Raw genomic sequence first — 21,476 nt, 5'->3', positions numbered from 1 at the left:
GTACTCAAATAAGTTGACACGCCCTGTACAACGGTGTTTTTGATAAAGGAAACATGAAACTTGGATAAGTGAATGCGGTTTCGTTTTCATTTCAGGGGAAAGTGTCAGTGATGATAACGGAATCACTTTTCGTTTGTGTAATACTGACAGACGCTGTATTTGACGTCAAATACAGAAAAGCATAAGTTATACTAGTTCATATGTGACTCAAGGCTTAAGGGAAGTGACTGATAGCTGGCCGGAGTTAGACACTCATTCGTAAACTTGGATTTTACGCAGACTGTATTAGCGCAGGTAAGTTTAGATACCTCTCAGGCAAAAATATTTTGTTGTTAGTTAATCGCTAGCAAAATGATCATAAACAGTCGAATTAGATTACTGCTAATAATCAATTGTCACAGGTTTGGTATTAATCATTATAATACTGACGACTGTTTTTATTTTTATAATAATTACGACCTGTAATTATTTCAGTGAAAATATAAAACGCATTAAAATATTATAAAACTGCTTGATGCATTCGGTGAGCCCGAGGGAACGCCCTGGCTGGTTCAGCTCGCTTTCCAATGTGTACGGCTCAGTTTCCAGAGCGAACGTACGTGTGAAAGATGTCTGAGACCGGCGGTGCCCTTAACGTCCAAGAGCTGATCAGGAAGAAACGGGACGGCGAGCAGCTCGACGCGCACGACATCCGCGCCTTCATCAGAGGAGTCACATCGGCGACTATTCAGGAGAGTCAGATAGGTGAGTCCTCACACAGGCAGTCCATGTTGTGTCCTGCTTGTGTCCTGGAACGCACGCTGCTCCTGTGCGCCTTAATTCCTTTTGGCACGAAGAGGTTCTTGCGATGTGTGCGCTCGACACGTTCGCGGAACACCCGCATACATGTTAGATAAGTGTTTATTAAATAGTTTTTTAATCATTAAACGTTATGTATTAAAAGAAAAGGAGAGGAAATAATCGAACTTATGACTTTGATCCTATGAACAAAACCAAGCAGCGCTTAATATTAATCTCTCTTCTTATTATTTCTTTTGTTTGGTTTATTATTTTATTTATTTATGCAGTTCTTGTTGTCTACCAACAAACAGAATGAAAATATGCTCGAAAAGCATCTTAAATTCAGTTATTGTATTTTTCTTCACATTAAAGCCCAGCCCAAGATTAGGCCTAATCCTAGTTGGTTTGTTTTACACAAACTGTTACTGCCATTGGAATATTTCTAAATTAGTCATACATCACTTATCTGGTGAATAATGCACATGGTATGTGCATGTCCCGTGATTCAGACTGCAAGAGTACATCCTGTTTTTGCAAGAGCAAATTCTGTAGTCACGTCTTAGTGCCAGAAGATCTGAATAAGGGCAGGAATCGTCCCTTACGCTCACCTCGGCTGATCAGATAAAAACACATCATATGGAATAATATATGATCAGTACCTAGTGTGTGGCACCCGCATATTTCATGATGAGTGCGACAGAGATTTGAGCTGTGGAAGTTTGTATGAAGTGAGTGTTGCATTTTCTCTTAGGAAGAGACGTGCTGGCATTCAGTTGTACCTTTTTCTAGGTGCCATGCTCATGGCCATATGGCAGAAGGGCATGGTTGCAGAGGAAACCACAGCATTAACAAAGGAGATGATGATGTCGGGGAACATTTTCCACTGGCCTCAGGAGTGGGCGAGGCTTGTGGTGGATAAACACTCCACAGGTGGGGTTGGAGACAAGGTCAGCCTCCCGTTGGCCCCTGCTTTGGCTGCCTGTGGTTGCAAGGCAAGTAGAGTGGTTCATTACAAATGTCCTGTAAGAAATGCCAGTGTTAATATAACCAAAATAAAATTCATTATAGTACGGTAGACATTTGTAGAGTTCAAAGTTCAAGTTCAAAGGGCTTTTATTGTCATTTCAGCTATATACAAGTACACAGCAAAAACAAGCCATGTTCCTCCCAGACAATGGTGCAAAATAACACAAAACAAGTGCAACAGACATTCTACACAAGTGCAAACAATACAATACAGTGCAGTAATGTCATACAATAAATTATAGACCAGTAATAATTGGATATTAATGTAGGTATAACACCACCTGTATTATATAGTGCATATAATGACATATATCTTTTAAATATCTTTAACAGTAGTGTAGATATGGATCCATAAATACCAGATGCAAAAGAAAGCATTCTAACTGGCTGCATTAAGTTGACATTGCTTGTCTATTTAAGTCTTTAAACCACCAATAGAAATACACTACACAGTAATGTCTAATCATTTGAAAAGACTGTTGTGAAATTTCTACACCTGTGGTTTCCCAGTGTGTAGCACTGTTACCCCCTTTAGTTATAGTATCTGTGGGTATCGCACAGTAACGTATTAGTTTTAACCATTTGCTGGCTTGTGTAGGTCCCTATGATAAGTGGGCGTGGCCTGGCACACACTGGAGGAACACTGGACAAGCTGGAGTCTATTCCAGGGTTCAACATCCAGCAGTCAGTAGACCAGGTACAGCACACACTCCTCCTCTGAAACGTGTCTCTTACAGGGTGTTACAAGTGTAGCTACCTTAACCTTTGTGTGTGTAGATCAGGCAGATTCTGAAGGACGTGGGCTGTTGCATTGTGGGTCAGACAGAGAACCTGGTGCCGGCAGATCGCATTCTTTACGCTCTCAGAGACGCCACTGCTACTGTGGACAGCGTGCCACTTATTACAGGTGAGATCAGACAGGAACCTGATCCGATGAACGTATTTTGACGGTCTCAGTTCAGGAATCAGATGATTGTTTGTGTCTTGATGGTCTGGGGTCAGTAAGTGTTTGTTCTTTGTTGCTGCAGGTTCTATAATCGCAAAGAAGGGAGCTGAAGGTCTGTGTGCACTGGTGTTAGATGTTAAGTATGGTAGAGCTGCTTTGTACAAAGACTTCAACAGTGCACGCAACCTTGCCCAGTCACTGGTGAGACACAGGTTAATTATGCACATGTGCGCATGAGAGAGACTAACATACTGAACCATTACACACTGGGGCTATCTTGTATCTATGTGTGCAGATAACTATGGGAAACAGCTTGGGTATGAAGACAGGGGCGGTGCTCACTCGGATGGACACTCCTATTGGCCGTTGCATAGGCAATACTTTGGAGGTGTTTGAAGCCTTAGAATGCCTCAAGGGGCGTGCCACCGATGACCTGAAAGAACTGGTAACATCATTAGGTAAGAAGACCTCACTGAGTAAAAGCATTCAAGAGGGAATACAGAGGTTTCAGTCATGGAAGACAGAATACGTTTAACAATACACTATGTGTTTATTTGCGCGTAAAATCACAAGTTCCAGATATATTGTGAGATGGCACAATAATGACTTAAACCACAGTTATGGCCTACATTATGACCCACTTACAGAGCCCTATCCAAAATATAATTATTATAGATCTGTGGTTTAATAATACGTTTGGGGGGGGGGGGGGCTAAGACCTTTGCCTAGAATTGGAAAGTAAAAACAGAGTCATATAGGATATAGAGTGGCCTCTTGAAAGCCTTAACTCACTGTCTCCCTCTGCTGGACAAAAACTTTGTTTGGGCAGAAGAAGACATAACAGTGGGCATTCATAGCATGTGTTTGTATACAGGTGGCTACCTGCTGTGGATGAGTGGGCGATCACCTACTCTGCAGACCGGGCAGGAGGAGATCTCTAGGGTCCTAACAAATGGGGAGGCCCTTCATAAGTTCCAAGCCATGCTGGAGGCCCAAGGGGTGTCTAAAGATACTGCCCAAGCCCTCTGTTCAGAAAACATCGACTACTTTAATCTCATACCACGTGCTGAGTACCAGACGGAGTTTGAGGCTCTGGATAACGGTAATATGAACAAATTACCTATTTGTGTTTATTCCAAATATGTAAATGTGTGACCTTATGCAAGTGACCTCTGCACTAGATGGTCATTGTGTCATCAAAACATAACTGGCTCAGCGATGCACTTTGTCATTTCCAGGGACTGTTTTGGACATAGACGGATTACTTATAGCCACTGTGCTGCACCAGCTAGGAGCCGGCCGTACCAAGGCCGGGGAGTCAATCAACTACAGGGTGGGAGCAGAGCTCCTGGTGGACCTAGGGCAACAGATAAGCAAAGGTGAGTAGTGAACACTACGTGTACATGAGTATTCCCTGAATGGACAGAATGACATAAGTTGTCCTTCACTGTCAGGTCAGTCCTGGATCAGGATCCATCACGATTGCCCCAAACTGAGCCCACAGCAGCACTCCGACCTGCAGGGCACGCTGGTTATTGGCAGCGGTGAGAGTTACCAGGCTAAAGCCCGTGTGACCGAGTTCATGCCTCCCCCCTCACTGTAGTGATTCAGGTTTAACATACAGAATAGGCCCCATTCTTACCCACTCTCTCTTTTGGAAAGTCTGTCAACGCTGACACGTGGCGTTGCTAATATTTACCTACAAGTACTAACTATTTTTGTTTTTTCACAATTTTTACATTATGGTATTAATAACATGTAGCATAAATTAAGTGGCAAATGAAGCCAAGCACTGTGGGATAAATTTTGCTATATTTGATATAATAAAGAATATCAAAATGAGATATTCAAAAATAATTAAACCCTCGGCTTCACTTGTAACTAAAATGAATTTCATTAAATTACCATTGGGCATTCAAAGATTGTACTGTGGCCTGTGTCTTTTTTCTCCAAGTACACAACTGTATTATTTTTTTATTTTAATTACAACTCTTTAGCGTCATTCCATCTTCCCCCTCTCATTTTTCGCTTTCTCTCACTGTTCCTCCAGTGGTAGACTGGTGTCCATTCAGTCTTTGCGCTTCTAATGCCTCGTTGTAAGCGTGTAATTTAGTCATTTACGTGCTTTGGCTTATTTTTTTATTATTTGAATTATCCGAGGAGGCACTCTGAAACTGAGCTGACAGAAATTGATCTTAATTCTGAAACATAATTAAGTGAGCTTATAAATGTAGTTGATTTTGGTGGATAGCCATCTAAACCCGATTAAAAAATCTCCCTTTATTTGCCTTTTCCTTGTTTCATTTACTGGCTCTTCATAGCCTAAAATGGCAGACAAGGGGATTTATTGTGCACTGGCACACACTGTACCTGTTGCCAAGTCAACAAAACCAGCGCAATATCCTACAATATAGTTCAGCACTACTGGCACACAATGAGAATCACAATTCAGAATCAATATCCAGATTAAGAAAGATTTCCACTTTCATTCTCCACCATGATAAACTAAATGACTGACCATATCCAAGGTAGAATTTCTAAAGGCAGACGCACATGTACAAATGTATGTTTTATACAGGAGATATTCAGTGATAGCCCTTACACTAGCAAAGCAATTTAAATGGTTTTAGGTGTTTAAAATCTTGACAATATAGTGCATCACACATCATTAAGACCATTCCACCAGCAGCAATCTAAGATAAAGCATGTTTGTGCAGAATTAATAGCTTCCTCCTTATAAAGAAACAGCAAAATCTTTACACCAAAAGTTTTCATTTTATTTTCTCCAATTTCCAGACACATAAAAAAGTTAAGCATGACGTCTATTTTCTACCGATGTAAAAAAGCAAAATGGAATGCGCTCTGCTCCAGCCCTGCAGGTAATCCTTGGACAGCGTTTCCCAGGCAGGAGGAGAGCACAGCGCAGATAACACATTTCCTGCTTAAACTCAAGGAACCAGTCTATTACGCTGTGCACCTCCTGTCCCCTTTCTGAGGGGGACGTTAGTGCACCACGGCGTTAAGTGGCTCTGCCCTTATGTTGCCGAGGTCCAGTGCGGAGTCTGTTTCTTCATCGATTTCCCCAATTACAGCTCTGTAATGCATTCACAGAGGTGAAGGTTGTGAGTACACTCTCAGCATTGCATGATAAAGGCTGAGATGCACAATGTGATTGAGAAAACAGGGGAATATAAACACATCCTGATTTTATTAGCTGCCATTGACTTTCAGGCAACATGTAGCTCTTTTAAGTGAATATTCTAGCATTTTTCAACCTAATCTCTATAGACTACACTTGTAGCCTACAATCAATAGCATATAGGCAATAGCAAACATCTCCGCAAGATCAAAAAACATTGGAAAACACCTTCACTCAAAACATAATGAGAGGTCAACATACAGTGTTTTCAATACATTATGCTGAAATCTTAAATGGTGACAAGCAAGTAATGCAAGTGCTTTTTGGCCAAGACACATTTTCTCAACAACTTCCCCCTCAATAACCCAGGGGGAAGGTTTTTCTCTGAAAAACTTACAACATTTCAGTTTGAGTTGCATGTCGCCACGTGCGGAAATACTTTATGGCAACTCCGTTTCCTGTTCTTATCCACAATAATATCTACCATTGTTATGGACTGAACAGAGAGAGAGTGGCGCTCCTCTGGCCTCTCCTTCTGTATAACTTACACATTATCTCCTCTGACGATGTACAGCCCCAGAACAACCTGCTCCACTCCCTGGGAGGAGCTGAAGACGCGCTCGTGGCTCTCGTCTAGAATAAGGTTGATTGTCTGGTCAAAGCCCTTCAGCGTCCCCTGAAGAGAGAACAAGAGCACTAACAAATCATTCTGCCTCTGCCATTACCGTATCTACTGATCATTTACAATAAGATGCCAAAAGAAATTTTATGGTTTTTCCTCCTAGTTTGTAAGCGTCTTTGGGTTATTGAAAAGCGCTATATAAATATCATGTATTATTAATATTATTATTAAGTGGGAAGTGGTAACGTTTTCCACATTAATAAATTGGCGCCCGGTTTTCACGGTTTAGACATTGCAGATTCCAGGGCTCTAGTTAGGTCTCACTCTACTGGCTGACAAGCGGTAAAACTGAGAAGGTGTGTGATAATGTGCTTCCTCTATGACACATGAAGCCAGTGACCATCTTTTCCAGCTGTTGCACACACAGCATCACTAGACAGTTGAATGAACTTGGAGGACTTCAAGAGGAAAACACTCACTGCGGGACAACTATGCCCTATCGGATTTCTGGACACAGATAGATGCCAAAAATTATTTTGGTAGAGTACACTATTATTACATTTAAATTAATCATACTCACCACAATCATTCGCCCATCTGAGGTAATGATAGCTACAGTCCCTAAAGATTAGATAAGGATATCTAAACAACTTGGTGTGCCAGTTATGACAAATGTACTACATATATGACAATAATTAAGCCATATCAATTATCTCATTGACACATCAGCTCTACACACTGAGGGAAACATCTTGATACTGCAACTGGTCAAAATAAAGGTTTTTATCTCCAGAAAATGAACAGCCTGTAGAATATTACACACTGGAGGTCTACCTTCCTGAAAGTTCCTGCTTGCATGAAAGACCTGTTTTTGATAAAGCACTGATTTATCAGGATCAGGTCTGTTAGATCAGGGTTGGACATAACCTGCAGAAAGGCAGATCTTCAGGAGCAGGATCCTCTCCAACACTTACCTTACCTTTCCACAGTACAGCTAAAACAGGTAAACACTACTAAAACATCCCACCTCAGACGTTATTATGAGCGTGTTGGCTAGAGTTAAGGCATTATTTGAGGTTCACCACACTGCTTAACACAGACGACCAAGAGCTACACGACACCTCCCCTAACGTGACTGTAGCGTTAGCTTAGCCAGCTGGGGCAGTTACCACAGTATCTTTGCGTTTGTTCGGCTATTTGACAGCCACCTTGCAAAGCTAAGACCTCGGACCTGCCAAAACGCATCAGGAGTAAAAACATTTAATAAGATATTTTAGCTAAATACCAAACTAGCAGGTTATTCAACAGTTAGCTAGATAGCTAGCGTTAGCCAGCCCAGCAAGCTAGGTTTTGTTAGCTGTGCTAGCTAGCGAAGGTCAATTCAACTCAGTTATTGTTGGGCACCTCTTGAACAACTCGAAGCAAAAGGATACGGTTGATATAACTCTCAAGAGCGGTAGACATTGTGAACATTCACCGGAGCGCTCCTAGCCACAAAACGCTGTCGCTCCCGTAGATAGCCGAACAGGAATCGATTTTGAAAAGACTGTACTAAACGAACGCCTATCGTGTCCGTCGATTCAGAATAGTCATGGATGGGGCGCCAGCAGCGCCAGGCAGGGGGCGCTCTCCGTCTGCTTCTTACACACACACACACACACACACACACACACACACACACACACACAAACAAACAAGCAATAAGATACCTGCTTGGTTAATAATTGGTGGTGTTATAAGGAAGTGAACTTCAGTCCTAAAATGTATTGTAAAGTTTCCTGTAAAACACTAGACACACTAAGCAAAAAAGGAGAGCGCGAATGAGATTTAAGAATAGGTGAGTTTTCGCCCAAGGAAAACTTAACCTACCTGAAAGGGATCTGACTGAGGTTCTCCAGTTTGGCTAAAAATTCAACTGAAAATCAGTTCTGGGTTCTGAGTTTGACTACAGCAATATGAAGGCAGAAGACAAATTTCAGATACTGAAATTCCTTATAATGCTGGTCAATTCCTTTTTTGGGGTAAGAGGACATGTGCAATTGATTTAGATTTCATCTTTTACAAAAGAATAATGAAATTCCCCCACTGTACATGGATATTCTTATTCAACTCTCACTTTTTTTCCCAAGTTTCTAATTCCTCACAGATAAGCATAGCAGTAAGTTATTTTTGTGGTTGGAAGTCATATGTATTTAGTTTAGATCTGTATCTTTCACAAAATAAATATGGGCTTTTATTTATCTCTTTGTTATACTTATGGAAAGATAAATGTAACAATTCAGCCATTATGATAATGGGTAAATTAAAGTGAAATAAGATTAGATTCAGCATATTTATACGAGAACGTTTTATTGGTATGCTTTTATTAACTGTACTAATTTTCTAGACATGTATTCTAGAGCTAGATCAAGAATGTGTTGCACACATAACAGATATAAGCATTCTTTGTAGATTCTTGGGATCAGCATTTTTGGATGCTCTGCTTGGATCTTATTTGACAAAAGCAGCTTCATATCTGTGTTAAGTAGCGGTAAGATTTATGTCAGTTTGCTAATAGTGCTTTTCTCTTTCCGTTGTCAAATGTAAGTGACTGAATAAAAAATTTGAGATAGTTTAAGATGACCACTCTTGGCTGGGAAAGCTTTATTATTTGTTTGAGTAGTGTTTATTGTTTGTTTGTGTAATGTTGACCAGTGATATATATTTTTTGTGGTAAAAACCACAGAGGAAAATGTTAAATTCGTGGCTGGAGGGCTTTTTCTTATTGGTCTGGTTGTCGTGGGCGTCTCCCTGTTGGGCTGTGTTGGTGTCCACATAGAAAACAGATGTTTCATTGTATTTGTAAGTATTGTTACACAACACAATATATATTATAATAGTTCATAGGGATCCTTTGTAAGTCAATCATTTTTACAAACTGTGTACATAGTAGAGTACCAAAGTACATTTTTGTAGAAAGAGCTATTTCATTCAGTAGTTTAGTTTTCTATTATGAAAACAATGTAGCATACTTGCTTTGAAATTTTGCTCAGTTTTGAGTTAACATTTGAGTAGTTTAATCTTTTATTAATTTTCTGGAAAAGATCTCTAACTCAAGCAAAAAATGTATTACTTCATATTTTTTCCACCTCCAATATCCAAGTCTAACATTACTCTTCTAATCTCACATACATATAAACATATATAATGGTCTTCTCTCTTGGGGTTTACCTTCTTTTTTCACTTTTTCCAGTACTTGTGCTTCTTACTCACCATTGTTCTGGGTCAAGTTTTTATCACCTTCTTTCTGTTGTTAAAAAGGAACCAAGTAAGTTTTTAACCACGCTCTTATTCAATATACTGCCATTGAATATGATACATAGTTCCCTACTACATAGACATAATAGCTGCTTAACCATGGACCAAATACCAGCACACTATTCTTAAGATACCATTCAATTGGCTAGACTTTGGAGAGTCTTGTTTCACCACTTCTTAATCACGCATGCATACCACAACACCTCTTATCTGTTGTTCTGAATGACACCTTATTGGAAGCTACTGTTTTTTCCTGTGCTCACTGGTCCACCTCATGGCTTTCTTGGTGTCTCTTAAAATGTGTAAAGATGCTGGCAACTGGCACGCGTATGCCCGATACGGGACGCGTGCACTTTAGAGTCTACGTTTACCTTAGACCTTTAAGTTATTTGCGTTTTGTTACAGTTTGCTAGTGATTTTTTTCTGAATCTATCCGAGTGTTAGTCATACAAAAAAAAAAGAAAATACATATGCGTTAATGGTTTTCAGTACATTTACATACACTAGCCTGTCCGGGCTACTATTATTTGCATGTTAACGTGCGAATGATCCATATTTTGTAAGAGGACGCCACGTGGTATCAATTAACCTTATTGTTTAGTCCTGATTTTATGACCTGTAGATAATAAAATTTGTCATTATTACTCATACCCATTGCTGAATGGGTGTTATTTTATTCTCAATAAAGCAGTAACAGTAACATAGTAGTGGCATTCTTACAGTGTTGCTGCAATATTTATGTGTGTGTCACCATTGGGCTGGGAGTGTCCAATATTTATGTGTGTGTCACCACTGGGCTGGGAGTGTTCCAATATCTGTAAATATCCAGCAGCAGTGATCCTCTGGTCAGAAACAGATTATTGATGAAGGGTTTCAGATAAAGATGTAGATCACCTCTGGTCAGATAAACATGTAGATCACCTCTGGTGAGAAACAGATTATTGATGAAGGGTTTCAGATAAAGATGTAGATCACCTCTGGTCAGATAAAGATGTAGATCACCTCTGGTCAGATAAAGATGTAGATCACCTCTGGTCAGAAACAGATTATTGATGAAAGGTTTCAGATAAAGATGTAGACCTAAAGTGCTTCAGTTGTACACCTACAAGACGTATCTACAAGATAGATGTTTCTTCTTTGTTAAGTAGCTGGTAAGGGCTTTTGGAAATTCCTTTTAACCAAAAAAAGTGATTGTCATGTTCACAGATTGAGAGGATTTTGAATGAAAGTGTAGATGACATCATCAGCAAGTATGGAGGAAGTAACTCTCAAACAGCATGGAGTCTTCTAGACAGTGTGCAAAAATCTGTAAGTATTACATAATGGTGAATAATGGTGCACTGACAAATCATGCAGTGTTATGCACAATGAAATTAAATACTGTGATTAATACGTTGATCCAGATTCCAAGTGTCATCTGTATGGGTTGCTTTGTTATGAGTGTATTCTTCTGTAGGCAGAGTGCTGTGGCAGAAAGAATCCCAGTGATTGGCAGACAAACGCACTTCTTCAGGTCCAGAACATGTCTGATATTTACCCCTGCTCCTGCTTCAATGGTACCTGCTCCCTAGTCCTTTCCAAGGAGATTTATGAGTTTGGAAATGGCTCACACATCTACACAATGGTAATACAAAATCATTTGCCAGATTTAGCATTCACTTTTTTCTTCTCTTCTGCTTTGAAGTTATTTTGTAATTATATGACAATTGTACGGTTCATAGGCGCTCCCAGGTAACTCTTTTCATCTGGAGTGTTTGAGGATTTGGGGCTTTGTGTGGTTGTTTCCTGGTGCAGGGCTGTGGAGAGAAGCTGAATTACTGGTTTGAACAGAATGTGTTTGTGATAGTGGGCATGGACGTTGGTCTCCTAGTCATTCAGGTATCATTACGTCCCTGAGAAAGTGTATGTGAGAGAAAATCCAAGAAACGATCTTTCTAATGCATGTCCATGATGCTAGCAAAAACCAGCATTTAAGGAGTCTTATTGATTACAGATGCACTTGCGCTTGCTGCCTTGTTCAGGTTGTGCAGTTTGCCCTGGGAGTTCAAATCTACTGGACCATCGGTCTCAAGATGAAAGAACATCACTCTAGGAATCTGCTGGATGCAGCAGAGCAAAGCATGCCATCAGACGCTGCTGTTCGGCACAGTGATCAGGACTACCACCAGCCCAACGATCACAGGCTGGAACAGTGGCTCCAGAATGGTGGAGAATGTCAGGAATATGCTGAGAAGAGTTATGACCAATATCAAGATCAGCATTCCCGAGCCCAAAGTAACCCTGAGCCCAGCAGTCACATATACAAACAGAAGAACAACGATGCATATGATCAAGAAGACACTAGAAAGACCTTTGGCCAGTATGAAGATTGGCTTTCCCAACACTATGATGATGTCGACTACCCACAGACCTCCAATGGCCTTTATAATAAGGGCTATATTCAAAATGATGACCACAGAAATAATTATTACTACTCCTAAACCCAAAGAGGATTTTATACATTCTAGAAAAATGCACAGTGTCTGACCAGATTGTTTCATTTGCTTATTTTCTCTTTCAATATGTGTACAAAGAATAGACGAATGAATCTTAGCTTTCTGTTCATTAAGGTATTGTACAAAATTTCATTGAACATTTAAATGCTTCTGTAACTTAGTACTTTATTTATATTGCCAGATTATTAGTTTTAAAATGTTAATGAATAATGTGATAGTATCTGTCATATTGACAGGTGTGCATAGTGCAAGCCTTTGGCAAACTGCCATGGAGTCAGGATTAGTGGGTAGTAATCTAACCTCATGTTTAATCCAAGCCCAATAACCCATTTCAGATCGACAAAGTGACTTTGGGTTCACATCAAGAATATTTTGAATTGGTATCAAAATAGCTCAATATCTAATGAATACAGCTTTTTTAAAATTCAGTAGTATTTACTAATACTAATGAATACAGATTTTGAGCCTTACATTACAACATTTAAAGTAGGATAGATAAATAGATTGTTTTAATGAAAAGAAAACTCTTTTGAGAAGTTTATACACTTGATTCCTTCAAAAAAAAAAGTGCCATACAAATGTCATTTTAACTCTACACAGTTTACATCACCTCCACTTGGATTCAATAAATAAATAATACTCTAAAATATATGCCACACTTCCTTTAAGATCCTTTAGCTCTTTTAAATATTTTATTTGCACTATGATCATCTTGCAGAGATATCAGACAAATATCTTTGTGAATCACAGTTATTCCCCTACACAGCAATACAGTGTGACACAGTAGGTACGTGGATGAAAAGAGCATCATACGGTTTTGATTCTTGGTGTGAGCACAGGGGGATGTGTGTGTGTGTGTGTGTAGCCTCGCTGTTCAGAGCTGAGCTGGTGTGCAGAGAGTGGGTTTAGACTGAAGTATGACTAATTTCACTCTCTCCACCATAAAACGCGGCATGTCTGTGTCAATGAGAGGAGTCTTTGTTAATGTCTTGCTGCGGTTGATGATAGCCAGTCTGCCATTACCGACCTCATATATTGTGAGCTGGAGATCATGCTTTGAGACAATAGTGGACAGCACTCACATTGTTAGCTTGAGAGAGAGTCGATAACTTATATGGGGGAAACACATCTTCAGACTTTCTCTGCCTAAACCTGAAAGACCTACATGCAGAGGAGTCCCATTCTAATACCAGGACTTGAACTCTAACTGATCAGTGGGAAACTTGCTCAGCACAACTCTGTAACATCTACTGGGAGCCTTTAGCAACATAAAATATAAGGACTATTGGAGTTGCATTTGGAAAAAATATGAAGACCTCACCTCCAATGAAACTGGGCTTAGAAACATTTTCAACAGAAAAATCATCAATGAAACAAATTACTTTATCTCAGTGCTTAATCTGTCCAGAAAACTAACTTGTAATATCTCATGTTAAATTCCTAAACCTTTGGATAATGTAAGCCTTGAACCATCTGTACAGGGTAAAACCATCATTAGTGGGACAGTAAGACACAAAGTGAGAATGAAATTATGGGATATGACTCATGTTGCCATGACATCTTTATCATGTGACCTCAATTCTCAAGTTCTGACTCTCTGCTTATTGTCATGAAAACAATCAACTCTTTCTTCTCCTGCCAGAGATGGGATCTGTGGGATTGTTTCTAGACATTTTAAGTATGTTTGTTAGAGACCAAGTTAATCGGATATAACCTAGGACTGTGGTTACCAGGCCGATTCTTTGACACTAACCCAATGACAGACTTAATGCCCCTTTGCCTTTGTGTAATTGGCTTTTTTTTTTCACCAGGAGTGCTATATATATATATATATATATATATATATATATATATATATATATATATATATATATATATATATATTGGTATGGCCAAGATAAATTAGGAATGTGGACTATATTTTGCCACAGTGTGTACACTACAGGTTCTCAATTTAGCTCTCATGGACCAGCAACCAGACCCAGTTTTGATTTTGCTTTGGGTTCTAGTACACCTGAATCAGACTGTCCAAGGTCAAGGTGAGTTGGGAGCTGGATCAGAGTAAATATATGGAATGAGTGGTTATCCTATTAATCGTGAGAACCTCTGACCTAGACAATTTAACCATGACCATCATCAAACACTGCATTCCCAAAGTAAAACCTTGGCTTTACTAATATGCGCTACACCTCTGAAGTCCTGAAAACACACATCCCTGCTCAAAAACCCTTGGAACGAACAAAGCACCCATCACCATCCTACACCCACAGCTCCAAAAGTGGACCACCACAAAAACCATGCATGAAATTCAGTGAATGAGTTGAAATCCAGAGGAGATCTTTTGAGTGTTCAAGAGCAGCCAACCACGCATGCCCTCGGGACAAGGATGCTCTCTGTTCTGCAGCGGTGTTTTGGTACGATGCAGAGCGAGGCCCCAAGCCCCCCCATTCCCATGCGGGACAGCACCGCACACAAAAAACCTATTTATCTTCTGAGCCGACGCCCGCGGCCCCAGTGGCCAGCCTCAAAGAGACAGACCTGCCGCTGCCGGCATAGCGGACATGCCACCACCACCCAGAGCCCTCTTCAAAAGATCCGTACTTCCTGTCCGGAGGAGTCCACTTGTTTGCCGAAGCGTTCCAGCGGACGAGTCCAGTCTGTTTTCAAGGATGCCATCTTGTGTGTGCATTCTTTGGAAACACAGCTTCATTTATTTATGGGTTGGAGTAATATTCTCTGCCGGGGGCTCAAGATGACGTTAGCCACTGTTTTATTGACCATTCTGGCTCAGTTAGGAATCTGAGTTTGTATAATTTAATCAGCTATGAAAGAGGATGTTCTTAGTTGCCGAGCGGAGTAGGTCCGATGCTACAGACAGAAGGGTCTGTGCGTCTGTCTGCATACGTATCTTAGCTCTGCTAAAAAAGTCATGACGAAGCTTGTAGAAATGGGCTTGTTGAATCCTTTCATAATACACTTCATACATCCAGAGGGTGCCAGCAAATGCTTCTGGTCTGTTCCTCTCCCACAGGGATTAAACTGCTGTGTCTCCAGACTTTAGAGTATCCTGTGGTACCCTGCGGGAAGGAAACGTGGTGCTTACAAAACAACATACAGTGTTCGCTTCTGACATGACGGCATGAGATGAAGTGATCGTGCCCATACTGTTTGTTTTGTGAAGGGGATTCGGGGTCACTGCGCATAGCCATGCTGCAGGGATCAGGGCTGCTCTGTGTCTCTGGGCCGTCAGGGTCGGGCGGGCTGCACGCAGTGTCATGTCTCCTTCCTGCAGAGCTTGTTCTTCGACAGAGCATCTGCAAGATTGAGGAATCTGTAAATGACATGTGAGGTGAAAAGTGTGGAGCCGAAAAGCTCCTCGAGTACACTCCCGGGAAAAAAGCACGAGCCAAACCCAAAATTGCATAATCTTAAGCTTTTAATAGTCTCAACAGCATGCAATGGGAAAAATGTGAACATCCAGACATTAACTTGAATTTTATATCAAAACATTTAAATCCTTTTATCTTTGTGCAAAAGAAGAATGTAAGCGAATTTCCCCGATTCCAGCTTTTTCCTCCAACAGCAACAAGCAGTGATGAGCAGACAGTGGAACAGGTCTCAGGAGTGCATCTGTGTAGCTCTTGTTCATTTTCTGGCCAACAATTTGCTGTTAGGACCATTAGTTTTCATTTTGGGTTCGGACCATTTATTTGGCCCGGCGCGCACATCACCATACTGTGGGCTAGTGGATGAGACGGGGAGAGAGATCTTAACTGCTTGGAGGGCAAGCGCCAGTGTGGCAACACAGGGGATGATGAGCAGCGCCAGGAGGCTGGGGATCGCACTGTCAATCAAACGCTTCTGCTTGCCCTGTCCTGTCAAAACACAACAGCATGCCATGCATTTATGCGTCTGGGCATGAAGTGTAACAAATGGCTCTAGTGGCTTTTGCTGTGTATCAACCTTATATATTCTACCTATTTTGCAGCTGGGTGTGTTTTTCATTGCGCTGCTTGCTGTACTCCACAAACGATTTCAGGCTATTGTGGGTACGTCCACGGCTCACCTGGTGTTCTGGGTGGGGCTGGCGTGACATCACAGGGTGGAGGGGTGCAGTGAAATTGGTGAGGAGTGGAGGTGGACGCTTTGAGGACCTCTTCCACGTGGTCGAAATAGCGTCTGGTCGACCACTTGCCACTCTGGTAATGGCACTTAAAGACCTGCATCGCTGCATCCTGGATAGGGCACATAGAACCTTCTACATTATAATGCTGCATCTTTTGAATTTTAATAGAAATAATGGGCATGCATGTGAGAAAAACGTTACCAGCTCTTCGCTGTCAACGGTGATGCGTAGTCCCTGCAGCATGGTGATGAAGATGGTGATGTTTTCTCTGTTGGAGGAGAGGTTGCCAAACCTGAGGGCTAACGTCTTTAAACTGCTCTCTACAGGGTACAGGTTCAGAAGAAGCCAGCAAGCCCCACCCTTAAACAGCCAGAGATGAGAATACTCATGGAGAAATCTGAATAGCACCAAAACCAGCAATTATTTGTGGTTTAACTGGCCTGGAGCTGACATGAAATCTGGTAGTAAATAGTGGCATTGCTACAATGTTCTGGTGCAGATGTAGAGAAGTAACAGCCGTTGTGGGATGAATCTTCACATATTTCATTTAAATAATTCTGAATCCATTTAACAGATGTTTGTGGAGTTAGTAGTATACTCACCACATCTTTGGAAATGTAATGTACAGGAATTTCATAATCATCTGGAATGTTTTCTCTCTGTTAGATGTGGCATTTTGAATAAAAGAAAGAGAAAAACAAAACAAAACATACACTTGTGAAATGGTCATGCGGACGTATATCCTTATCAGACTTTGCTAGTAAATTAACCAAAAAACAGGGAAAAAAGAAAACAGAAAAAAATGAGAGAATGAATGCATGTCTCACCAGTGTTTTCAATGTGGCCACATCATCAGTCAGAGGGCTCCCAAGCACACCAGAACAGGTTACAAGTCCAGAAAACAGCAAAACCAAGACACATGCACATCCCCCAACCTAGACAGATACGACAACAGATCTTCTATTGATGGAAAACACTCAATATCAGTGAATTAAACAACCTAAGCAAAACATTTGTGCATCTAAAAAATGCAAAGCAGTGCCTTCCAGCTTGGCGTCTGGACAGTCTGCATTACTCGAGGCCGAGGTTGTGAAGCTGACTACTGACTGGGAGCTGCTGGCGCTTCGGGATTCTTTTTTCACAGCTACTGAAAACGGCTTATTATTTGTGAATTAGTGATTTATTTATTTTTTAAATGAAGGGCATAGTTTCATTTAATTTGCCACACACTTAATATCACGAATGTTATTTTGGCACGTGTCAGGTGGAAAACAATTTTGAAAAAGGCACATGAAAGAGAAATTCATGATGAACTGCTTGTACATCTGCATCTAGGTTTGTTAGGCAGCTGCGACGGTGGAGGCCGTCCTCTCTGTGCATGGTGGGTGTGTCCACCTGTCTGCATGTGCTCCACCGCAGAATATGGACTACGGCGATGTTGTGATTCATAATTCAGGGGATAACCTGTAATTCGCGACTTCATGATGGACAGACTAGTTCTGCACAACACATATGCATGCACGCCAGTTCTGCAAACTGTGAAATGGTAGATTAGGGCTGTGCACGCGCGAGGTGCGAACTGAGCCAGGGACACAGACTGCGTGGCGACAAGGCAGCTATGGAAATTGAAAGGGCCGGGAATGGAAGCAGCTGTGCGATAAGTAGCCAGCTGCAGACAGGGGGCGACCTAAGGGCAAAAAAACAAGGTACTCAGGAGTTTTGCTTTGTGAGCTTCACTACACCACACCAGAAGAAGGTCCAGGTGTGAGACCCCTGCAAAGAACGGACGTTTGTAACCAGCAGGAGCCCAGGTGACCACTCCCCATGCTGGAGTTCAGGAAATAAATCTGTGTGGACAACCAGCGCTTCCACCAGTCGTATATCACAGAGAGGAAGCCTGCTGCATAGTACTGTACGTTTGTTATACATTGCTATATTTAATAAAACCAAATATGGAATTATTAAAATGCAGACCTGGGTGACAGAGAGCACCCAGAGAACACAGGTTACCTAATAACTAGTGAGCTGCATGGTGGGCTTATGGAGAAAACCTCCCCAGATCGGCTCACCAGGGCAGCTGACACGTAGAGTTTGAGGTGGTGTGTTGGCAGACATGATGCTGGCAGCTTCGACTCTGAGGGGTTTGCCACCTCTCGTTAAAGGTTAATAATTGTCTTTAATTAAGACAAAAAAGAGCAGCAGTTTCGCATCCTACTTTGCTCTCTAAGCACGACAATGCGTGTGTGACGGGAACTAATCCTCGACACATTTACTTTGGTAGGGCTGCTGTGTGTTATTGTAAAAATTATGATAGAAGGGTGAGACAACAGGGCAGAATTTCATCCAGTCTGAACTTCCTTTTATAAAGCATTCCTCCCCCAAATATAGTCTAATGTAAAAGTAGCCCATGATTTTCCAACAAAATATTTGCAAGTAGCACTAAATTGCTGCATATATGCTTTATACATCCTAAAGCATATACAATGTACAGTGTATAGTGCTCAATGGTGCTAAGTAAACTATATGCATAGTTCTTTAAGAATGGAAGCTTATAATCTCAGAGCTTTTATAGGATTCGACTTCCTTTGATTAAAAATGTTCCTCTTTGTAAATAAAATGTATTTTTCCCCCATCTGGCCCAGTTCAGAATCCCTGTCCCAGATGGGGACAGGTTCAAACTCATATTACAAACTCCAAACGTGGCCTGACATTTAATAGTAAACTTGATTTTACCATGGCTTCAAGACCCCTGGCTACATACTGTAATGGGCAAGTGCGTGCAGAGTAGCTTTGCAAGTGTACAGATTTCCTCAAACACTCACAATATCATTTTTATCAGTCATTTTTATATATATAATCATTAGAAATTTGAATTTTGTGCCTCATAATTTGGAAACATGGAGTATTTGACTGCATAAATTTAATAAAATTGAAAAAAGTAATATACAATTTCCTGCAATTTCCTTCTGGGTCAGTAAAGTGCTATCTTATTCCAAATAATTTTTGAAGGATTAAATATGTTTGAGAGTTAAGAATTTTTAAATTGTGTTCTTGATGATAGGATAATTTAGTGGTTTCAATATTTCAAAAGACCCCTTAGCCAACTAGATTTCCTCAGGGTTTTATTTATTTCAAAAGTTGATCCTCAACTGCTTTAAATGTACCATAAAAGCATTTAAAATCTAAAAACACAAAAAGATCAATATATTAACATAACAGAGGTATATAGTAATTATTCAGATTATTAAAAACCCACCATAGACCTACCCTCACTAGCCACATCAGTTTGTATTGCACTTGTGCTTTGTAAGTTTTCAGTTATAGCTCATAGCCTCTGTGTGTTTGGTCAGACACCCTTTCCTCTATAACGCGTCATCTTTTGGCCACAGGACCAGTCCTGACTGTAGATTACCCGGTGGCGACCCATCCTCAAACAGATTAGAGTTGACATGTTAGTAGTATGAATCTGAGTACTGAGCCAGTATGGGTTTACCTGGGACCCAGCAAGAGAGTTGCTGGTGTTTTTATATGTGTTGATGTCACTGTCGAGTTGAGAGTGTCCCATCACTGAAAAAAAAATACCCAGGAGTGGTCCTGTTGTCAGAAATTGACAACTGATTAAGGGCTAAGGCAGAGGTAACTCCAGACTTTGAACCTGAGTTCTGGTCCTGCATTTTGTCATCACTGGCAGTTGATTGAGTTATTGCAACTGGCTGGCTACTTTGTAATGATACAAGACTTCTGGGTAAAGGGAGGGTGAAAATCTGTACACCTGGACCATGAGGGCTGTGATGGGTAATAGCAAAAATATTTTTCCATCAATGAACAAACCCCAGGACTGGATTTTTTTTTGTATTTTGGAACCAATTGCCTTTGGCCTAGAGGATGACTAATACTAGATGGCAACAGATGGACTGCAGAGCATAACATTTTGCATACTGAGAACTGTACCATATTTTAAAAGGATTTCCTTCCAACATGCTGCATATCTTCCAGAAATATCTAGCTCTAAAAGGTTTCATCTACAGAGTGAGTCAATCTGTGTAGAAAAGGTGATATCAGAAAGATCTAAAGAGATTTCATATACAAAATGACTTTGGGTAATTTTACATTAGCTAAGGGCTGTTATAATCCATCAAAGCAACTATATATCTAAATGTCTTAAAAAATCTCATAGTAGATTTGATTCAGTTTATTTGGAGAGGTTTATAATAAAACGCCTTCACTGAAAATTATTTAACCCTATAAAATTAAATGAATTTTTCATTAACATTTGAACCAATAAAAATTATTGAATCATTCATCACTTTAAGGATTTTAAAAACTAAACAATGCGCTATTATAGCAATCACAACTTTAATTGCATGTCAGAGTTCACCAGGACTGTCATACCGACAACCTAGTAAAACTAGAAATTCCATCTTCCTCTTTTGCAATTTTTAAAAAATAAAGTGCACCACAGTATTGTGCGCAAAAAAAAAACCAAAAAAAAAATTTAACTGAGCTCTTAACATGCCTGTTCATTTGTTACCACTAACTGAATGAGAATTTACAAACAATAAACCAGTTTGCATCGGCGAGTATGAAACTCTGAAACAGAAGCCAGAGGAAACTAAAGCTTCGAACAAGTGCCATTATCGAGACTACATTAAAGCAGAATGACCGCGTTTATAAGCAGGAGCAAGCGCAAGTGGCCGCCTGCGGTTACGCGCTGGGCGCGCGGTTACGCACTCACCTTAGCCTCCTTCATGTGGAACATGAACATCAAACCGATTCTTGCACAAGTCTTATTTTCTTCTTTTCCTCTGAAAGTGGGACGTGGACATGATTCCGCCTGCGCATGGTTAAAGTCAATAATCGGAGGCAGAGGGCGAGCAGCGTGTCAGTCCTACGGAGGTCTGTGCACTTCCCTCCCGCGGGCGCCAGCATCACTTGAACGGAACGCGTGCGCACACTTCTTCCAGGAGGCAGGGCGCCTGACTCAGCCTGCTGTCTAAACCATGCAACAAAACCATCGGGGTGACTCACTTCACATGAAAACAACT

General features: G+C 40.8%; 4 protein-coding genes across 6 annotated transcripts; 2 read left to right on the top strand and 2 right to left on the bottom strand.

Annotated features, from left to right (window-relative positions):
• Nucleotides 1-100: 100 nt before the first annotated feature.
• tymp (thymidine phosphorylase) lies at nt 101-4,672 on the top strand. The gene is made up of 10 exons (XM_035528745.2): nt 101-294; nt 582-744; nt 1,570-1,772; nt 2,405-2,503; nt 2,584-2,713; nt 2,835-2,953; nt 3,048-3,210; nt 3,627-3,854; nt 3,991-4,131; nt 4,207-4,672. Exons 2-10 carry the CDS (start codon nt 609-611, stop codon nt 4,353-4,355), a joined length of 1,368 nt encoding a protein of 455 aa, XP_035384638.1. The 5' UTR covers nt 101-294; nt 582-608; the 3' UTR covers nt 4,356-4,672.
• Nucleotides 4,673-5,507: 835 nt separating this feature from the next.
• lsm8 (LSM8 homolog, U6 small nuclear RNA associated) lies at nt 5,508-8,103 on the bottom strand. The gene is made up of 4 exons (XM_027021309.3): nt 7,947-8,103; nt 7,094-7,134; nt 6,440-6,567; nt 5,508-5,846 (listed from the first exon to the last, which is right to left on the bottom strand). Exons 1-4 carry the CDS (start codon nt 7,984-7,986, stop codon nt 5,756-5,758), a joined length of 300 nt encoding a protein of 99 aa, XP_026877110.2. The 5' UTR covers nt 7,987-8,103; the 3' UTR covers nt 5,508-5,755.
• A 122-nt stretch (nt 8,104-8,225) lies between these two features.
• Nucleotides 8,226-14,104, top strand: si:ch73-139j3.4 (tetraspanin-19). 3 transcript variants are annotated; one of them, XM_081723935.1, is made up of 8 exons: nt 8,227-8,671; nt 8,965-9,043; nt 9,239-9,354; nt 9,746-9,820; nt 11,017-11,118; nt 11,267-11,434; nt 11,605-11,688; nt 11,832-14,104. In XM_081723935.1, exons 1-8 carry the CDS (start codon nt 8,585-8,587, stop codon nt 12,288-12,290), a joined length of 1,170 nt encoding a protein of 389 aa, XP_081580061.1. In that variant the 5' UTR covers nt 8,227-8,584; the 3' UTR covers nt 12,291-14,104. The 3 variants fall into 3 exon arrangements, with proteins under 3 accessions (XP_081580062.1, XP_081580061.1, XP_026877111.2); XM_027021310.3 differs by having other exon boundaries at nt 8,229-8,534; XM_081723936.1 differs by lacking the exon at nt 11,605-11,688 and having other exon boundaries at nt 8,226-8,671.
• Nucleotides 14,105-14,201: 97 nt separating this feature from the next.
• kitlgb (kit ligand b) lies at nt 14,202-21,410 on the bottom strand. The gene is made up of 8 exons (XM_081723937.1): nt 21,167-21,410; nt 17,259-17,366; nt 17,034-17,090; nt 16,633-16,791; nt 16,372-16,540; nt 16,080-16,180; nt 15,471-15,619; nt 14,202-15,382 (listed from the first exon to the last, which is right to left on the bottom strand). The coding sequence occupies exons 1-8, from the start codon at nt 21,194-21,196 to the stop codon at nt 15,340-15,342; spliced, it is 816 nt and encodes a 271-aa protein (XP_081580063.1). The 5' UTR covers nt 21,197-21,410; the 3' UTR covers nt 14,202-15,339.
• Between the last annotated feature and the right edge of the window lie 66 nt (nt 21,411-21,476).

The sequence above is a fragment of the Electrophorus electricus genome, chromosome 11 (assembly GCF_041902795.1).
Source record: "Electrophorus electricus isolate QZ-2024a chromosome 11, ASM4190279v1, whole genome shotgun sequence".
Taxonomy (NCBI): Eukaryota; Metazoa; Chordata; class Actinopteri; order Gymnotiformes; family Gymnotidae; genus Electrophorus; species Electrophorus electricus.
Note: the sequence above shows the minus strand (reverse complement) of the source record. Positions and strands in the feature narration are given on the sequence as shown.